The sequence below is a fragment of the Theropithecus gelada genome, chromosome 3 (genome assembly GCF_003255815.1).
Source record: "Theropithecus gelada isolate Dixy chromosome 3, Tgel_1.0, whole genome shotgun sequence".
Lineage (NCBI taxonomy): Eukaryota > Metazoa > Chordata > Mammalia > Primates > Cercopithecidae > Theropithecus > Theropithecus gelada.
This window is the reverse complement of record NC_037670.1, coordinates 126,613,418-126,633,867: the sequence shown is the minus strand read 5'-3', so window position 1 is coordinate 126,633,867 and position 20,450 is coordinate 126,613,418. Positions and strand designations below refer to the sequence as shown.

General features: G+C 41.3%; 1 protein-coding gene across 3 annotated transcripts in view; it reads left to right on the top strand.

Moving 5' to 3' along the window:
* PTPN12 (protein tyrosine phosphatase, non-receptor type 12) overlaps positions 1-13,611 on the top strand; it is a 106,322-nt gene extending 92,711 nt beyond the window's left edge. For all 3 annotated transcript variants that reach the window (XM_025380064.1, XM_025380066.1, XM_025380065.1), the window contains 5 exons: positions 3,548-3,625; positions 7,219-7,286; positions 8,461-8,491; positions 12,158-12,265; positions 12,758-13,611. In XM_025380064.1, the coding sequence (XP_025235849.1) occupies positions 3,548-3,625; positions 7,219-7,286; positions 8,461-8,491; positions 12,158-12,265; positions 12,758-12,819 (347 nt within the window). In that variant the 3' untranslated portion in view covers positions 12,820-13,611. The remainder of the gene's footprint in view (positions 1-3,547; positions 3,626-7,218; positions 7,287-8,460; positions 8,492-12,157; positions 12,266-12,757) is intronic.
* The last annotated feature ends 6,839 nt before the right edge of the window (positions 13,612-20,450 follow it).

The window sequence follows — 20,450 nt, the reverse complement described above, 5'->3', positions numbered from 1 at the left end:
CACCTAGGCCTCCCAAAGTGCTGGGATTACAGACGTGAGCTACCACCCCTGGCCTTGAAAGATTATTTTCTATTTCTGACCCATTATATGCCACCCATACTGTAGTGCTTTTGTTTTCTCTAACTCACATATACTGTATTTTTTAACTTGTGAGAGTGTATTTAGTAGAATAGATGACAGTCTTTTTGAGACAGAGTTTTGCTCTTATTGCCCAGGCTGAAGTGCAATGGCACGATCTTGGCTCACTGCAACCTCTGTCTCCCGAGTTCAAGCGATTCTCCTGCCCCAGCCTCCCGAGTAGCTGGGATTACAGGCATGTGCCACCACGCCCGTCTAATTTTTTGTATTTTTAGTAGAGACGGGGTTTCACCATGTTAGCCAGGATGGTCTCGATCTCCTGACCTCATAAAATCCACCCGCCTTAGCCTCCCAAATTGCTGGGATTACAGGCATGAGCCACTGTGCCCAGCCAGGTAACAGTCTTAAACTAGTTGCTTAAATTACAGAATTCTCTTTTCTTGATTTGTCTTTGTTTTATTTGAAGGATCTTTAGAAGATCATAATTAGCATAATAGATATTACTTTACCAGTTTACCATAATTTTAAATTGCTAATGTCTTTTGTTCCTCAACTTCAGAATTTGAAATATAACTGCTCAGCTATAACTATGTAAGAAAATATGTAGATAAGAAATTTTCATTTTGGGCTTTTTTAGTATATCAAGCATGTGGTATATTGTACTTAGGAAGTTTTATTTTTTTTGTTGTTGTGTTTAAAAAAAAAAAAAATTACTGGAAGTAGAATTTGGTGAGGGCCAGAAAGATACATGATATGATACGCTCATTAAAAGTTACTACTACATGACAAGTCTATTGGTGGCTCATGCCTGTAAATCCCAGCACTTTGGGAGGCTGAGGCGGGAAATTCATTTGAGCCCAGGAGTTCATAACCAGTCTGGGTGACATAGTGACACCCAATCTCTACAAAAGATAAAAAACTAGCTGGGCGTGGTGGTGCACACTTGTGGTCCCAGCTATTCTGGAGGCTGAGGTAGGAATATCACTTGAGCCTAGGAGCTCAAGGCTGCAGTGAGCCATAATTGTATCACTGTACTCTGCCTGGGCAACAGAGGGAGACCTTGTCTCAAAAAAAAAAAAAAAAAAAAAAAGAGTAAGATATAGCTAAAAGCACCCTACTATGTGCCAGCTCATTTCTGTTTGTTTGGTTTTGTATTTCAAAGCAAAAATCACTATAAATATGATTTCTGGTTTCTTTTTACTCAACCTTAACTGTTATTGGTTGATATTAACTGAAGATTTTCCTGTGTGTAAATGTTCTTTGTTGCAGCGTAACTACAAGTAGTCTTACTTTTAATGTGTTGCCAAATTTTTACCATATAGATTATTTACTTTATAGATTGTTTATTTACCTTACAGATTATTATTTCCTTTGTAGATCATTATCTTATAGAACCATTGGCACCAGAATTAGAGTTTTGGGGGGGTTTTTTGGTCCTAGAACTTGTTAGTGAATTACAGTCATACATTTCTTAATGGCAGGGATATGTTCTAAGAAAAGTATGTCATTAGGCAATTTTGCCATTGTGTGAATGTCATAGAATGTATTTACACAAACCTAGATGGTATGGTATACTACACATCTGGGCCATACAGTGTAGCCTCTTGCTCCTAGGCTATAAACGTGTATAACATATTACTGTACTGAACAATTGTAACACAATGGTAAGTAGTTGTGTATCTAAACATAGAAAAGGTAAAAATGTGGTATCATAATCTTACAGGACCACTGTTGTTTACGCCATCTTGTTGATGAAAACGTCATTATGTAGTGCATGACTGTAATGGAATAATTTTGTATTGATACCTAAAAAGCTTTTGCATAAGTTACTGCCTGACAAAAATTCCTGGCTATCAATTCCAATTTCAGTCTTGACTTAGCCCTCCTGAAAGATTTCTCAGATTCAATTACAGAAGGCCCCATACAGGGTATGATTGGCAAAAGCCTATGTAAAATATGCAATATCTGGTTAGATAACCTCTAAAACAAAAGTTTTTAACAGGAAAAGCAATCCAGAGTTCCAGGGAGAAACATGCATTTACAAAGCAAGGGCCACACTTAGAAAATAAAAGTTTTTAAGGGTGAGAACTGTCATGAGAGAAAAACAGAGTTTCTGAAAGATAACTGATAGAAAAAGGGCTGAACTGCCCTTTTTGTTTTGTTCATTTAATTTATGAAATGGTACCAGAATGCCAAGATTATGTGTCCCTTCCTTCCGACAGCCATCTCTTCACTGTGCGCTGTTAGTAACAAGAGGGCAAGGAGACATATGGTGATGACTCAAACTACCACTACTGGATAAGGTAGATAGTTCTTTAGTGGCAAGAGAGAGTTCTGGTACTCTTTGTAGATGTATCAAGTATTGGACTGGAGCTCTTCTTTCAGCAGGACCCAGAGGCTGTATTTTCTTGTGTCTCCAGCTAAATAAATGTAGGAGGGGCAAAAGCAATCATACTCACCTCATGTGTGTTGAAAATTGAAAAGACCTATGCATAGCCTATCAGGTGTGGTAAAAAGTAGAGTATCATGGCAAAACTGTGTGTTCATTTAAGAACAATGGGCAAGGCTCAAGATGAAATAATAATAGGACCATCACATTTCTTTTTCTTTATCCCACCCTCCCCAACCTGAGAGTTCACACACAGAAGTGTATCCTCATATTTTCTTTCTGTGCTTCCAGTGAAAACTCAAAGATCAAATGCACTCATTTACCTTAAGCCATAGTAAAGCTAACCAATGAGGCTTACTTAATGCACTATTTTTCCCAAGAGCTAATTTTGTTTCTACTAGTGAAAAACCTGTATATAGCTTCAGTCAGCATTCTCAATGTGCCACTGTACACAAAATCTTCAGCAATAAATAAATGAAGTTTTTTTAAACTTTAATAGCCATATCTTTACCTGTTCTGGAAAAATAACTAGTATTTCCAATGTTATTTCAGCTATTGCTGTTTAAAACATGACTGAGGTACACAGTTAACTTTAAAATGAGTCCAACTTTAAAAGTGAATAGGACACATGTTACGTAATATGGCAAAAATCATGAAAGGTGTTAAGCAATTGAATCCTGTTTGGTAAACACTGGCTTAGGCGTTTCATAACACAAATGACCAAAGCTTTCCTTTTTGTACACAAAGCATCATCAGTAAGATCAGTAGAGAAGTCACTTGCCAGCTGACTGAAGATTCCCTTCAGGCTTGGAGAACTGAATGATGTCTGTAGAGTGGCAGGAAAGTCATGGGAGAGAGTCATTTTCTGTATGCAGTATCTTTGCTCAATAAGCATCATAATTCTTCCTGATAATGAGTTGAGTGGAAATGGTTTCTTGCATTTTTTTGTTTTACATTTTTAAAAACTGATCTAGATACTTGTGACAGGAAATTTTAGAATGTCAAGAAAGCTCTCTGATTTTGTTTAGCTAACATGTTAATTTTTAATAATTTGCCTAAATTTTTATGTGTTTAATTTAGATGTTGATGTTAGTGAAGATTCACCTCCTCCCCTACCTGAAAGAACTCCTGAATCTTTTGTGTTAGCAAGTGAACATAGTGAGTGTCTCTTTTGCTTTTACATTTACTTTATATTCTAATAATAAACTCTGAAAAACATGCCTGATTTTAATCTATGAGCTATTGTGCTGCATAATTAAATTCAAAAACAAGTAAATTGATATTGACATGCTTTTAATTCTTTGAGAAATGCTTTTAAATGATTTTTTTACTTAAGATTGATAGAAATTACTGCATTTATGTGAGATATCAGATTGATAGAAATTACTGCATTTATGTGAGATATCAGAATTCACTTAACTGAAATTATAGGCCGGGCGCGGTGGCTCAAGCCTGTAATCCTAGCACTTTGGAAGGCCTAGGTGGGTGGATCACCTGAGGTCAGAAGTTCGAGACCAGCCTGGCCAACATGGTGAAACCCGTCTCTACTAAAACTATAAAAATTAGCTGGGCATGGTGGCCGACGCCTGTAATCTCAGCTACTTGAGAGACTGAGGCAGGAGAGAATGACTTGAACCCCGTAGACAGAGATTGCAGTGAGCCAGGATTGCGCCATTGCATTCCAGCCTGGGTGAAGAGCAAGACTCCGTCTCAAAAATTAAATAAATAAATAAATACGGCCGGGCGCGGTGGCTCAAGCCTGTAATCCCAGCACTTTGGGAGGCCGAGACGGGCGGATCACGAGGTCGGGAGATCGAGACCATCCTGGCTAACACGGTGAAACCCCGTCTCTACTAAAAAAATACAAAAAACTAGCCGGGCGAGGTGGCGAGCGCCTGTAGTCCCAGCTACTCGGGAGGCTGAGGCAGGAGAATGGCGTAAACCTGGGAGGCGGAGCTTGCAGTGAGCAGAGATCCGGCCACTGCACTCCAGCCTGGGTGACAGAGCGAGACTCCGTCTCAAAAAAAAAAAAAAAAAATAAAATAAATAAATAAATAAATAAATAATAAATACAACTATAAAGCCAGATGCAGTGACACATACCTGTAATCTCAGCACTTTGGGAGGCTGAGATGCACGGATCACCTGAGATCAGGAGTTTGAGACGAGCCTGACTAACATGGAGAAACCCTGTCTCTACTAAAAATACAAAATTAGCCAGGCGTGGTGGCGCATGCCTGTAATCCCAGGTACTTGGGAGGCTGAGGCAGGAGAATCACTTGAACCTGGGAGGCAGATATTGCAGTGAGCCGAGATCGTGCCATTGCACTCCAGCCTGGGCAACAAAAGCGAAACTCCGTCTAAAAAAAAAAAAAAGCAATTATAAGTGTATTTGCAGTCTGGTGTATTTTCATTCAGTAAAAGTAACACTTATTGGCTCATGTCTGTAATCCTGCCACTTTGGGAGACCAAGGTGGGCAGATCACGAGGTCAGGAAATCGAGACCATCCTAGCTAACACAGTGAAACTCTGTCTCTACTAAAAATACATAAAATTAGCTGTGCATGGTGGCATGCGCCTGTAGTTCCAGCTACTCGGGTGGCTGAGGCAGGAGAATCGCTTGAACCCGGGAGGCGGAGGTTGCAGTGAGCCAAGATCATGGCATTGCACCCAGCCTGGGTGACAGCAAGACTCAGTCTCAAAAAAAAAAGTAGCACTTATTTATGAAGAGATTAATTGCTTTCCTTAGGTTTAGGTCAGTAAACATTTCTGTTGGGTGGGCGTCACTGGATTGGTGTTAACTGAAATACACTTAAGACCCCTGGAGTAGACTGGGCACATTGGCTCACACCTGTAATCGCAGCACTTTGGGAGTTCAAGGCGTGAGGATTGCTTGAGCCTAAGAGTTTGAGACCAGCCTGGGCAACATAGTGATACCTCCTCTCTACTAAAAATGAAAAAACTATCCAGTTGTGGTGGGCGCCTGTAATCCCAGCTGCTTGGGAGGCTGAGGCAGGAGAATTGCTTGAACGCAGGAGGCAGAAGTTGCAGTGAGCTGAGACCATGCCATTGCATTCCAGCCTGGGCAACAAGAGCAAAAGACTCTCTGTCAAAAAATAAAATAAAATAAATAAAAGATTAGCCAGGCGTGGGGACATGTGCCTGTAGTCCTTGCTACTCAGGAGACTGAAGAAGAAGGATTGCTTGATCCCTGAAATTGGAGGCTGCAGTAAGCCATGATCGTGCCACTGTACTCTAGTTGGGTAACAGAGTGAGACCCCGTCTGGGGAAGGAAAAAAAAAAGACCACTGGAGTATCAGAACTGGGAGAAAGTGATCATACTTTAAAACATTGATAATGTACTTCTCCCTATTAATCCTCTAAAAAAGAGTGCAGAAACAGCTAGATTATATTTAACAGTGTCTCATGCTCAGTGGAGGTGCTCACTAGTCTAAGTACATTTTACCAATATATTAATTTTGACTGATTTTTGTTTTGTTTCGTTTCGTTTTATTTTATTTATTTATTTATTTTTATTTTTTAGACGAGTTTCTATCGCCCAGGCTGGAGTGCAGTGGCGCAGTCTCGGCTCACTGCAAGCTCCGCCTCCCAGGTTTGCGCCATTCTCCTGCCTCAGCCTCCTGAGTAGCTGGGACTACAGGCGCCCCCCACCACGCCCAGCTAATTTTTTTGTATTTTTTTTAGTAGAGACAAGGTTTCACTGTGTTAGCCAGGATGGCCTCAATCTCCTGACCTCGTGATCCGCCTGTTTCGGCCTCCCTAAGTGCTGGGATTACAAGTGTGAGCCACCACGCCCGGCCTCGTTTTGTTTTATTTTGAGATGGAGTTCCACTCTGTCACTGAGGCTGGAGTGCAGTGGCACGATCTGGGCTCAGGCTGTTCTCCTGCCTCAGACTCCTGAGTAGCTGCGATTAGAGGCATGTACCATCACTCCCAACTAATGTTTTTTTGTATTTTTTAGTAGAGATAGGGTCTCACCATGTTGGCCAGGCTGGTCTCGAACTCCTGACCTCAAGTGATCTGCCTGCCTCAGCCTCCCAAAGTGAATTTTGACTGATTTTAAGATAAATGTTGAAGAACTGGGCAGTGGCTTATGCCTGTGATCCCAGCACTCTGGGAAGCCAAGGCAGGTGGATCTCTGTTCCATGTTGCCCTAGGAGTTTGAGACCAGCCTAGGCAACATGGCAAAACCCTGTCTGTATAAAATCAAAAATTAGCCAGGCGAGGTGGTATGCACCTATAGTCCCAGCTACTCAAGAGGCTGAGATGGGAAGATTGCCTGAGCCTGAGAGGTTGAGGCTGCACTGAGCCAAGATCACACCTGGTCAACAGAGTGAGACCCTGTCCCAACAACAACAACTAAAAAGAATGTTGAAAACAATGAAGCAGTATACTTCACTTGTTTAAGTCTGTCACATTATCTCTAGATTAAGCAGTATACTTCACTTGTCTGTCACATTATCTACAGACTATAATAAACTCTGATGACTGAATTCATTTACTTAGGTTTTGAAGGAAGGAAACATAAAAGAATGTTCTCAAATTAATAGAAACTACAATTTTTTTTTTTTTTTTTAGAAACTTCAGAAATATGCTTACCCAGAAACTACAGAATTTTTGTGGAAGTGATAGTTTCTAAAATCTTTAGGATCTGTTTTTTATTTTACTTTAATGCAAAGAAATATCAAAAATTCAAGGTGTTAATAACGATAAGATTTCATTTTTCTCAGATACACCTATAAGATCGGAATGGAGTGAACTTCAAAGTCAGGAACGATCTGAACAAAAAAAGTCTGAAGTGAGTCCTTTTGGAATTGGAACGGTTATAGCTTAACATTTTTACTCTTCTGTTAACTAATCTCGCATTTGTTGAAATAGCTGTCATCTTAAGATCGTTAAATATAGTTTGTAATTTTTAATCAGCATTTCTTATGCTAAGATTTCAGATGAAAAGCACATATAAAAGGTAGGATCTGAAATTTTTTAAAAGGGTAACCTGATCTACATACAACTATCACTTTAAAGTATTATTTTCTCAAGCTGTTTTTGAAATATGTAAATTATGTCATGTTTCAAATAATTTTGAAGGTATGAATGAAATAGGAGTTACTATTTTCAGGGTCCTAATTCTTTCTTACATTTCTAGATGCTTCCCATTATAACACTAGGCACATAGTCACTTCTTTTGTTTTTTTCTGGCTACCTGGCATTTCTTTGACATTCGAGAAATGTTTCGGCAATTAAATATCTTGAGGGCGTGCCATGATGGCTCACGCCTGTAATCACAGCACCTTGGGAGGCCAAGCAGAAGGATCACTTGAGCCCAGGAGTTCAAGACCATCCTGGGCAACATGGGGAGACCTTATCTCTACAAAAATTTTAAAAATTAGCCAGATGTGGTGGCGCATGTCTGTGGTACCAGCATTTTGGGAGGCTGAGATGGGAGGATTGCTTGGGCCCCAGAGGTCAAGGCTGCAGTGAGCCATGATCGCACCACTGCACCGCAGCCTGAGTGACAGAGTGAAACCCTGTCTCAACAACAACAAATTTGTCCATAGGAGACAGCATTTTTTATTAACATTAATACTTTTTTATATTTTCTCCCATATTTAATATCTCTGGAATTGAGTTACATCTTATATTTGATTCTAAAACATGATGTATTTTAATTGACACATAAAATACAATAATGATATAATCAGTAATAGTGGCTGGCAAAACATAGCTGTATGTTCCTTCATGCAGTAGCCCGTGCTTTTCAGCGCTCATCCAGAAACATTTACTCCAAGTAGAAACAGTGTAACATTTAAAAATTTTAAGCCTAATTAAAAGCACAATTGTTTGCTTTTCCTCTGATGCTGAAAATGATAGGCCTTGATTTCTTGGGATATATATCCATAACAGACCCAGCTTTCTATTATTTGTATATAAAATGAATGTATTGTAATAGATATTAAATGTCTTCCTCCTAGGGCTTGATAACCTCTGAAAATGAGAAATGTGGTAAGTCGTTAGATTTTTTTTTTCCTTTTTACTATAGATTTTATAGATTAATTTCTACAAAATATCGTGCTTCATAGTTCATGCTATTTAGTTATTTCTGTATGTGAAAATGTCTAGGACAGCTCTTCTAGAAGCTTAATATTGTACTATAATTCTTCCAAATTAATTATTACCACCAGATAGTAGTATTGATCTGGAAAATCATGGGAGCATTTACTATCAATAGTTACATGGGAAAGAGATTTTTAAAAATATTTTCCTGTTTTTTATTTTCTGTTTTTAAAAACACCTGGAAGTTAGATCCCAACTTACATAAATGCCCCAAATTTACCTACATAATGGAATTGGCTTTGTAGAAACCTATTGTTTTAGAAATCTTCCTTTTAGTACTTTTTCGTTTATTTGCGAAGACCAATAGAATTATATAGCTCAAACCAGTGTTACAATGCCCAGTTTGAATTTTTTCCTACCATATTCCTATTACTGTCATATCGTACTAAAATAGATCAAGTTATTATTAAAGTCAGTGACCACGTAAGTAACTCATTAAACATCCTAGCCTGTATAATGTCTTCAGTTCACCTCTTGCCTTTGCCCCTACCCTCCATTTCGCTTCAGCTCTTCTCTCAAGATTATATTCTGGATCTTGGCCTAATGGGTCTGTTCCATCTTATAAATGATATTACTTTCTATACCTTTTTATAAAGAAAATAGCAGGGCTGGACACAGTGGCTCACACCTGTAATCCTAGCACTTTGGGGAGGCCAGGGCAAGTGGATCACTTGAGATTAGAAGTTCAAGACCAGCCCAGCCAACATGAGTGAAACCCTGTTTCTACTAAAAATACAAAAATTAGCCGGGCATGGTGGTGTGCGCCTGTAATCCCATCTGCTCCGGAGGCTGAGGCAGGAGAATCGCTTGAACCTGGGAGGTGGAGGCTACAGTGAGCCAAGATTGTACCCCTGCACTCCAGCCTGAGTGGCAGAGTGAAACTCCACCTCAAAAAGAAAATAGCAGGCCGGGCGCGGTGGCTCAAGCCTGTAATCCCAGCACTTTGGGAGGCCGAGACGGGCGGATCACGAGGTCAGGAGATCGAGACCATCCTGGCGAACACGGTGAAACCCCGTCTCTACTAAAAAATACAAAAAACTAGCCGGGCGAGGCGGCGGGCGCCTGTAGTCCCAGCTACTCGGGAGGCTGAGGCAGGAGAATGGCGTAAACCCGGGGGGCGGAGCTTGCAGTGAGCTGAGATCCGGCCACTGCACTCCAGCCCGGGCGACAGAGCCAGACTCCGTCTCAAAAAAAAAAAAAAAAAAAAAAAAAATAGCAGAAGCTATAGAGCCAGGCCAGCCTGGACTGGAATCCATCTAACTCTTACATGACCTTTACTTCACAGAGAAAATGGAGGCTGTTTAGTCTAGGATCATCATTTCCTCCTAGAACATGGCTCTGAATATCTCACCACCACTAGTCTCATATAAATGCCTCTCCTCTTTGTCTCTATTGTACATTATGCATAATTTTATTTAAAAGCTTATCACACTGCTATAATAATTAATATATCTCTCTGTGTCTCCTACTAGACCAGGGTTTGACATTGCACGGCCTATAGCCCTGATGTTTGTTATGCCCTTGAGCTAAACAAATGGCTTTTATGTTTTTTTTTTTTTTTTTTTTTTTTTTTTTTTTTTGAGACGGAGTCTTGCTCTGCCGCCCAGGCTGGAGTACAGTGGCCGGATCTCAGCTCACTGCAAGCTCCGCCTCCCGGGTTCACGCCATTCTCCTGCCTCAGCCTCCCGAGTAGCTGGGACTGCAGGCGCCCGCCACCTCGCCCGGCTAGTTTTTTGTATTTTTAGTAGAGACGGGGTTTCACCGTGTTAGCCAGGATGGTCTCGATCTCCTGACCTCGTGATCCGCCCATCTCGGCCTCCCAAAGTGCTGGGATTACAGGCTTGAGCCACCGCGCCCGGCCGGCTTTTATGTTTTTAAAGAGTTGTTTAAAAAGAAGAACAATGAAACTAACAAAACCAAAGAAGAGTATGTGGCAGTGATCTTACGTGATTTGCAAGACCTAAACTACTTATTTTCTATTTTATTGTTCTCTAGCTTTATTTTCTTTAAGAAGTTTGTGGGGCCTGGTGTGGTGACTCATGCCTGTAATCCCAACACTTTGGGAGGCCGAGGCAGGCAGTCACAAGATCAGGAGTTCAAGACCAGCCTAGCCAACATGACAAAACCGCAACTCTACTAAAAATACAAAAATGTGGCGAGCACCTGTAATCCCAGCTGCTTGGGAGGCTGAGGCAGGAAAATCACTTGAACCGGGAGGTGGAGGTTGCACTGAGCCGAGATTGTGCCATTGCACTCTAGCCTGGGTGACAAGAGCAAGACTCCATCTCAAAAAAAAAAAAAAAAGAGTCTGTGGGCTCCTTTCCAGACTGTAAGCATCTTGAGGATGGGGATTGTCTGTTATTTTACTTGTATTCCAAGTTTCCAGAAAGGTTCCTCATGGAGGTATGGGGTATGTTCAAGACTGTGAAAGAATGAATGAATTATAGTAGTTAATTTCTTTTGTTACTAATGTTGAACATTGGTAATTAAAGAGTGAACTACAGTGTAAACAACATAAAACTTTAAAAGTAGTTATTAGATCTGGCGTCGTGGCTCACACCTATAATCCCAGCACTTTGGGAGGCCAAGGCAGGCGATGACCTGAGGTCAGGAGTTTGAAACCAGCCTTGAGCAACATGGTTAAACCCCATCTCTACTTAAAATAAAAAAGTAGCTGGGCATCATGGCTGCCGCCTGTAATCCCAGCTACTAGGGAGATTGAGGCAGGAGAATCCCTTGAACCCAGGAGGCGGAGGTTGCAGTGAGCTGAGATTGCGCCATTGCACTCCAACCTGGGCAACAAGAGGGAAACTCTGTCTAAAAAAAAAGTTGCGTTGTTATTTCAGGTGGAAATATTTCATTAATTAACCTTGACCTTGTTGATTTCTTTTTTTTTTTTTTTTTGAGATGGAGTCTCGCTCTGTCGCCTCGGCTGGAATGCAATGGCACGATCTTGGGTCACTGCAAGCTCTGCCTCCCGGGTTCACGCCATTCTCCTGCCTCAGCCTCCCGAATAGCTGGGACTACAGTTGCTCGCCACCATGCCCAGCTAACTTTTTTGTATTTTTTTAGTAGGGATGGGGTTTCACCGTGTTAGTCAGGATGGTCTCAATCTCCTGACCCTCGTGATCCACCCGCCTCAACCTCCCAAAGTGCTGGGATTACAGGTGTGAGCCACCGCTCCTGGACTGACCTTGTTGATTTCTATACAAAGGCATTTCAGTTGCAATTATTCCCTTAGAACATAGGCATATAGTATAGCTACCTTAAGGGAATGTAATATGTCAAGACCTAGATTTAGGAAATAAAAATAATAAGAATCCTCACGTTGCAGAAGTACTCACTGCAGATTTCTGTGTGACCACAATAATACCTGACATGATTTTCTGTGCTCACTACGTTTGTATTTATATTGATCTTGACCTATAAAATTATGGTGCCCAGGAGAGAAAATTTTCTCTTTTCATGCTTGCCAACATTTAAAAAATTAAAGAGTTGTATATATATGATGCTACAAAGCATGGTGATTAACAAAGGTTTTGTGTTGCTATTTAGATCATCCAGCGGGAGGTATTCACTACGAGATGTGTACAGAATGTCCACCTACTTTCAGTGACAAGAGAGAACAAACATCAGAAAGTCCAACAGAAGCCACAGATATTGGTAATTTCTTTAATAAATAATTTTTAGTAAGTAGTTAACACTGGCAAGAATGAGAAAAGCTCATTTGCCATTGTGAAGTGACACTTGCCAAGAATAAAGTATATGATTTTCCAAAGTTGCTTGGACTAGTCATGAAATAAATGAAGCACTTAATTCTATTTCACATTGAGATTAAAAACTAAAATAGAAAACTGCAGTATATTAAAAAAATCTTTTGTGTTGGACAGACTAAATTATCTTGGATGTTTTTCTTACATTGTGATAAAATTGGTTTATTTTCAGCATAAGATTTTTAAAAGAAGCAATCATTTTCAGTTACCCCAGATAAATTTACAATCGTTTTGCATTTACAGAGTTTTGTTTGGCTTAAATTCTAAATTCCCTTGTGGAAATTTATTTGTTTCAGAAAATCAGAATGTCTGTGGACATGGTTTTTAGTAGTTTAAAAGTATTTCTGAACACTGACTAGTTATTGTGGTATTTTCACTGTAGGTTTTGGTAATCGATGTGGAAAACCCAAAGGACCAAGAGATCCACCTTCAGAATGGACATGATTCAGGGAGCTAAAAGACACTTTTAAGTTATACTGGAAAATTCAGGTGCCACTGAAAGCCAGATTTATAGTATTCCATCTTTAATATGTGGGACTAACAGCAGTGTAGATTGTTACCTTAATATTTTTTGCTGGGACCATCTACCTGCCTTATACTATACTTAGGAAAAAGTATTACATATGGTTTATTTTGAAACTTCAAGTATTATTGCCTTAATGTCTCTTAACCCTGTTACACGCTGCTTGTAGACATGTTAATATAGTAATACTTTTATGATATATTGAGTTTAAGGACTACTCTTTTTCTGTTTTATCATGTATGCATTATTTTGTATATGTACAGGGCAAGTAGGTATATAATTTGATAAAGTTGCAATCGAAATATTATTAACAGAAGATGTAAGAAATTTCTGCATGGTCTAAATCTTTGTGTACTTTATTTGTAAATTATTTGCCCTGGAGTTTTAGAAAATAGTTTCTGAATTTTAAACTTGCTGGATTCATGCAGCCAGCTTTGCAGGTTATCAGAGATCAAAGATTGTAATAATAATACATTTTGTAAATTGTAAGCAAAGTTATTTTTATATTATATACGGTCTAATTGTTCATCCTAATTGTTCTTGTTTTCATCTAGTCAGAGATTCAGTAAGTGCCTTGGAACAATATTGAATTCTCTTAGCTTGTGTGTGTTTCTTTAATATTTGAACTCAACTGGGATTAGAAGACTATCAAAGTACATGTATGTTTCAGGATATTTGACCTGCCATTAAAAAAACAAACAATTTTACAGTGCCTACTTGTTGCCTTGGCTTTTCATTTCTCATTCCTAGGAAACTGGACTTAACTATCAGCCTTCTTGCTGGCTCAGTCTTGGTAGGAAATGAATGTGAATGGGGTTTAATCTCTTTTTTTTTTCTTTTTTTAGACAGTATCACTCTGTCACCCAGGCTGGAGTACAGTGGTGCCATCTCGGCTCACTGCAACCTCCACTTCCCAGGTTCAAGTGATTCTCCTGCCTCAGCCTCCCAAGTAGCTGGGATTACAGGCACCCGCCACCACGCCCAGCTAATTTTTATATTTTCAGTAGAGATGGTTTCACTGTGTTGGCCAGGCTGGTCTCAAACTCCTGAACTCAGGTGATCCGCCCACCTTGGCCTCCCAAAGTGCTGGGATTACAGGCATGAGTCACCATGCCAGGCCTAATCTCTTAATTAGGGAATAGCGAGTACCTTCTGCCAAAAACATGGCTGTGCCAATTCTAAATACTTATTGCCCCTAGGCATTCCTCATCCTTATCATTACTAGCCTACCAAAGTCCTAGTAGAAAGCCCAACAGAGGGGGCCAGATGGGGTGGCTCACGCCTGTTATTCCAGCTCTTTGGGAGGCCAAGGAGGGCAGATCACTTGAGGTCAGGAGTTCAAGACCAGCTTGGCCAACATGGTGAAACCTCTTCTCTACTAAAATTACAAAAAAATTAGCTGGGTGTGGTGGCACATATCTGGAATCCCAGCTACTAAAGAGGCTGAGGCAGGAGAATTGCTTGAACCTAGGAGATGGAGGTTGCAGTGAGCCGAGATTGCACCACGGCACTCTGGTCTGGGCAACAGAGCAAGACTACATCTCAAAAAAAAAAAAAAGAAAAAGAAAACCAAACCAAGGGGATGTTGGGAACAAAAACTGGTTTCTTATCCCATGACTGGAGCACAGATTCCATTCCTCAGTACTAAGTCTGAATTTTGACAACTGTAGATTGGAGTTGTTGGATGTCTGTATTTTCCCTCTGCATACGAAAGAATGAAGAAATTATGAAACTAAAGTACATGGAAAACCTTATATGAGTAGAAGGGGGATTATTGTGGAGGAGAAAGTAATACTACAATTTCTTGTTAAATTTGTTTTAAAGCTAACTCATCTTCATGTTGATCCCTTAGATTTTTTTTTTTTTTTTTTGAGACGGAACTTTGCTCTTGTTGCCCACGCTGGAGTACGATGGTGTGATCTTGGCTCACTACAACCTCTGCCTCCTGGGTTCAAGCAATTCTCCTGCCTCAGCCTCCTTAGTAGCCGGGCTTCCAGGTGCCCACCACCAAGCCCAGCTAATTATTTTTGTATTTTTAGTAGAGATGGTGTTTTGCTATGTTGGCCAGGCTGATTTTGAACTCCTGACCTCAGGTGTACCCGCTTCAGCTTCCGAAAGTGCTGGGATTACAGGTGTGAGCCACCACGCCTGGCCAATCCGTTAGAATTTGAAAATATTCTGTATGCTTTGGTAATAAGGAAGTGGTAATACAGTGGATGCTTGACATTCTCAAGACACAGGCACTCCTGTAATCTTTTCCTAATACAATGTAAACTGAAATAAAAGCATAACTGAAAAAAATTTTAGCCCCTTCACACACTTGATGAGTTATTGTAGAGTACTAAAATCATAAGGATTTTTGTGGTTGGGATGGAGTTTCTTGGAATACCTTCACTGAAGTATACATGTATTCAGAAGTAAGCAAAAATCATATTAATTGCCAGGCGCAGTGGCTCATGCCTGTAATCCCAGCACTTTGGGAGGCCAAGGTGGGCAGATCACCTGAGGTCAGGAGTTCGAGACCAGCCTCAACATGGAGAAACCCCGTCTCTACTAAAAATACAAAATTAGCTGGGCGTAGTGGTGCATGCCTGTAATCCCAGCTACTTGGGAGGCTGAGGCAGGAGAATTGCTTGAACCTGGGAGGCGGAGGTTGCGGTGAGCCGAGATTGTGCCATCGCACTCCAGCCTAGGCAACAAGAATGAAACTCCATCTCAAAAAAAAAAATCCTATTAATCATTGTAAAGAATATCACCTATGTGAGTGTGACCACTGCCTAGGTCAAGCAATAGAACAGTATCTGCAACTGAGAAGCCACCTCCTTAGGCTTCTGAAATTTGTTCATTTTCATATGTGTAGCAGTTATTTGTTCTTTGTTTTTTGAGACAGGATCTCATTCTGTCACCCAGGCCGCAGTTCAGTGGTGTGAGCTTACTGCAGCCTTGACCACCCAGACTCAAAAGATCCTCCCACGTCAGCGTCCCAAGTAGCCGGGACTACAAGCACACACCACTACACCTGGCTAATTTTGTTTATTTTCTGTAGAAAATAAAAGCCTTACTATGGGCCGGGCACGGTGGCTCATGCCTGTAATCCCATCACTTTGGGAGGCCAAGGCGGGTGGGTCATGAGGTCAGGAGATCCGAGTCCATCCTGGCTAAAACGGTGAAACTCCGTCTCTACTAAAAATACCAAAAAATTAGCTGGGCTTGGTGGCGGACACCTTTAGTCCCAGCTACTCGGGAGGCTGAGGCCGGAGAATTGCTTGAACCTGGGAGGCGGAGCTTGCAGTGAACTGAGATCGCGTCACTGCACTCCAGCCTGGGCGACAGAGCGAGACTCCGTCTCAAAAAAAAAAAAAAAAGTCTCACTGTGTTGCCCAGATTGGTCTTAAACTCCTGGCCTTGAGTGATTCTCCAGCCTGGGCCTCCCAAAGTGCTAGGATTCCAGATTGGAGCCACTGTGTGGCAGCCATGCATGTATCTTTTGGCAAACACAGGTACATATATCTGTTGGATATATATTAAGGAGTGGAATTTTGAGATCACAGAGTTTGCATGTTTATTTCAGCTTTAGTACATACTGCTAGTTTTCTAAATTGATTTTTCTAATTGTTACAAATCCTTGCTAACACTTGATATGGTCAGTACTTTTCATTTTAGCCATTCTAATGGGTATATAGTGGTATTTGTCTTACCTGAATGTCTGTTTCTTTGATGATTAGTGAGGTTGAGCAGCTTTTCACATGCGTATGACCATGTGGATATCCTCTTCTGTGAACTACATGTTCAGGTCTGAAGCAGATACTATTTGGTAGTATCAACTAAAACTAAATATAATGCATATCCTAAGTTTAGCAATTTTGTACCTATTTTTTTTCTTACACGCCTGTAATCCCAGCACTTTGGGAGGCTGAGGCGAGTGGATCACCTGAGGTCTATAGTTCAAGACCAGCCTGACCAACATGGAGAAACCCTGTCTCTACTAAAAATACAAAATTATCCAGGCATTTTGGCACATGCCTGTAATTCCAGTTACTCAGGAGGCTGAGGCGGGAGAATCACTTGAACCCGGGAGGCAGAGGTTGCAGTGAGCCGAGATCTCGCCGTTGCACTCCAGCCTGGGCAACAAGAGCGAAACTCCATCTCAAAAAGAAAAAAAAAAAGGAAAAAAATCTCTCCACCGTAAGTACTATCGGTTAACTTTCTTTTGGGAGCCGTTTTTCACAAAGAGTATTTTTTACTTTATGAACATTTTCTACATATATTGATAAAGCAATAAAGCCATAATTATATGTAAGTGCTGAGCTAGACTCAGTCACTAGGTAACTGACTTGCTCACTTGTTAACAGCCTCATAGAATATGTGGTTCAGATTTTTGCAAGAGCAAAATTATGTGACTCTATGTTCTAAACCCTTGGGGCCACTTAAAATAGTAGTAACTATGAATGTTAAATTCTTGAATGTAAAGAGTTTACTGTGTATCAGTTTGCTTTTTTATATTCTGAAATTTAATTTACTGTAGATAGAACATTCAGAATTCCTACTTCTATTTAGATAATTAAATGGATATGAGGGAATGGGCAGGTCCCCTAGTTCCCAAGATTCTGGCTTGGAAAGGAAAAATTATCAACTTTGGATATGTTGAGTTTTAGGTAGCCAATACCTTCAGCATCAAAGAAGTGATGTCCAGTCCACAGGTAGAAATATATTTGAAGTTCAGAAGAAAGGTCCACTTTGAAGATCAAGATTAGGGCATTAATACAGACATGAATGAAACCATGAGTGCACAAAACCCCAGAGAGAATAAATGAACTATTTGATATTTAATTGAATTTTTGCAGTTATATGGTGTAAATCTTTACATTTCTATTTGTCAAAACATGATTTGGGGTAAACATGGCCAACATCCCCATGCCAGTCATCTGAATCATTTTGTACTCTAAGTTCTCATCTCTTCAATCAATCTACGTTCCTCACTACCATCAGGCTAATGTTGCTAGAAGGCCAACCTGGATCTGCTCTTGACTTTGTAATTGTTACTTCTCCCTAAAAAATATTTAATGGTTCTTTATTGCCTGCAGTAATGCTTCATCAAAACATTCAAAACCCGACCAGGAGCAGTGGCTCATGCCTGTAATCCCTACACTTTGGGAGGCTGAGGTAGGTGGATCGCCTAAGGTCAGGAGTTCGAGACCAGCCTGGACAACATGGTGAAACCCCGTGCCTACTAAAAATACAAAACTTAGCCAGTCGTGGTGGCAGGCGCCTGTAATCCCAGCTACCTGGGAGGCTGTGGCAGGAGAATCGCTTGAACCCAGGTGGCAGAGGTTGCAGTGAGCCAAAATTGCGCCCTGCAATCCAGCCTGGGAGACAAAGCAAGACTTAATCTCAAAAAAAAAATCAAATCAAATCAAATCAAAACCTGGCCCAGGTTCTCCTGCACTAGAATTGAGGTTCCATGATCCTACTCTGGACCTGAATTAGAGAGGAGCCAAAGAATGTATATTTTAGACAAGCAGCATAGGTGATTCTGTTGCATAATAAAATTGGAGAACACGACCTACAGGATCAAGTCCAGACTCCTGAGCAGATCATGCAAGACCTGTTGATCTTACTGCTGCTGTCCTCCCTGGCTTTTTCTCTGGTCACATCTGTGCTCCAACCACGAACTACTTACAGTTTCCAGAGCCGCCCAATCCCCTTAGTCATCCTATACCTTACCTCTTAACATCGTTCTTTGTCCTGTTCTGGGGAGCCCTACTCATCTAACAAAATTAGTTCAAGTATCATTTCCTGTATTAAACTTACCTTGTCTTGTCTCCCAACAAGTCAAATCAACCATTTCCTCTTTGTTTCTGTACTGTTTAAGTACATTTACTTAAACTTCTTGCTCTACTAACCTAGCCTCTTTGAGAAATGACCGTGAAATTTAGTGGAAATATTGGCATATGTAGACTCAGGTAGCTAAGTGTGAAAAGTAGGACTAATTTTGAATATAAGTATTTTCTTTCTTGTTATTTTTTGTTGTTGTTTGAGACAGAGTCTTGCTCTGTCGCCAGGCCGGAGTGCAGTGGCGCGATCTCGGCTTACTGCAACTTCTGCCTCCTGGGTTCAAGCGATTCTCCTGCCTCAGCCTCCTGAGTAGCTGGGACTACAGGTAACCACCACCACTCCCGGCTAATTTTCTTTTTTTATTTCTTTCAGTAGAGACGGGGTTTCACCATGTTGGCCAAGATGGTCTCCATGTCCTGACCTTGTGATTCGCCCACCTCTGCCTCCCAAAGTGCTGGGATTACAGGCGTGAGCCACTGTGCCCGGCCGTTTTTTATTATTATTATTTTGAGACAGAGTCTCACTCTGTCACCCAGGCTGGAGTACAGTGGTGTGATCTCAGCTCACTGCAACCTCCACCTCCCGGGTTCAAGCGATTCTCCTGCCTTAGCCTGCTGAGTAGCTGGGACTACAGGCACACGCCACTACACCTGGCTAATTTTTTTTTTTTTTTAGTAGACACTGAGTTTCGCCATGTTGGCCAGGCTGGTCTGGAACTCCCATCTCAGGTGATCCGCCCACCTCGGTCTCCCAAAATGTTGGGATTACAGGCATCAGCCACTGCGCCCAGTGTTTTTTTTGTTTTGTTTTGTTTTTGTTTTTTGAGACAGAGTTTCACTCTGTCGCCCAGACCATGAGGTCAGGAGATCAAAACCATCCTGGCCAACATGGCTGGAGTGCCATAGCGCAATCTTGCCTCACTGCAACCTTTGGCTCCCAGATTTAAGCAATTCTTGTGTCTCAGCCTCCCAAGTAGCTGGAATTACAGGTATGCACACCACACCTGGCTACTTTTTGTAATTTTTTAGTAGAGACGGGATTTTGCCATGTTGGCCAGGCTTGTGTTGAACTCCTGGCCTCAAGCGATCTGCCTACCTCGGCTTCCCAAAGTGCTGGGATTACAGGTATAGCCTGAATATAAGTATTTTCTTAAATATGGTCCTGATCCCAGGTGTGGTGGCTCGTACCTATAACCCCAATGCTTCGGGAGGCTGAGGCAGGATCACTTGAGGACAGGAGTTAAAGGTTGCAGTGAGCTATGATCACATCCCTGCACTCCAGCCTGGGCAAAATGAGACTCCATCCCCCTTTTTTTTTTTTTTTTTTGTTAAGATGGAGTCTCGCTCTGTCACCCAGGCTGGAGTGCAGTGGCACAATCTTAGCTTACTGCAACCTCTGCCTCCTGGGTTCAAGCAATTCGCTGCCTCAGCCTCCCAAGTCGCTGAGATTACAGGCGTCTGCCATCTTGCCTGGCTAATTTTTTTGTATTTTTAGTAGAGACAGGGTTTCACCATCTTGGCCAGGCTGGTCTTGAACTCCTGACCTTGTGATCCATCTCCCTTGGCCTCCCAAAGTACTGGGATTACAGGCGTGAGCCACCATGCCCTGCCTTTTTTTTTTTTTTTTCCGTGAGACGCAGTCTTACTCTTTCACCCAGGCTAGAGTACAGTGGCACAATCACAGCTCACTGCCTCCTTGACCTCGCAGGCTCAAGCGA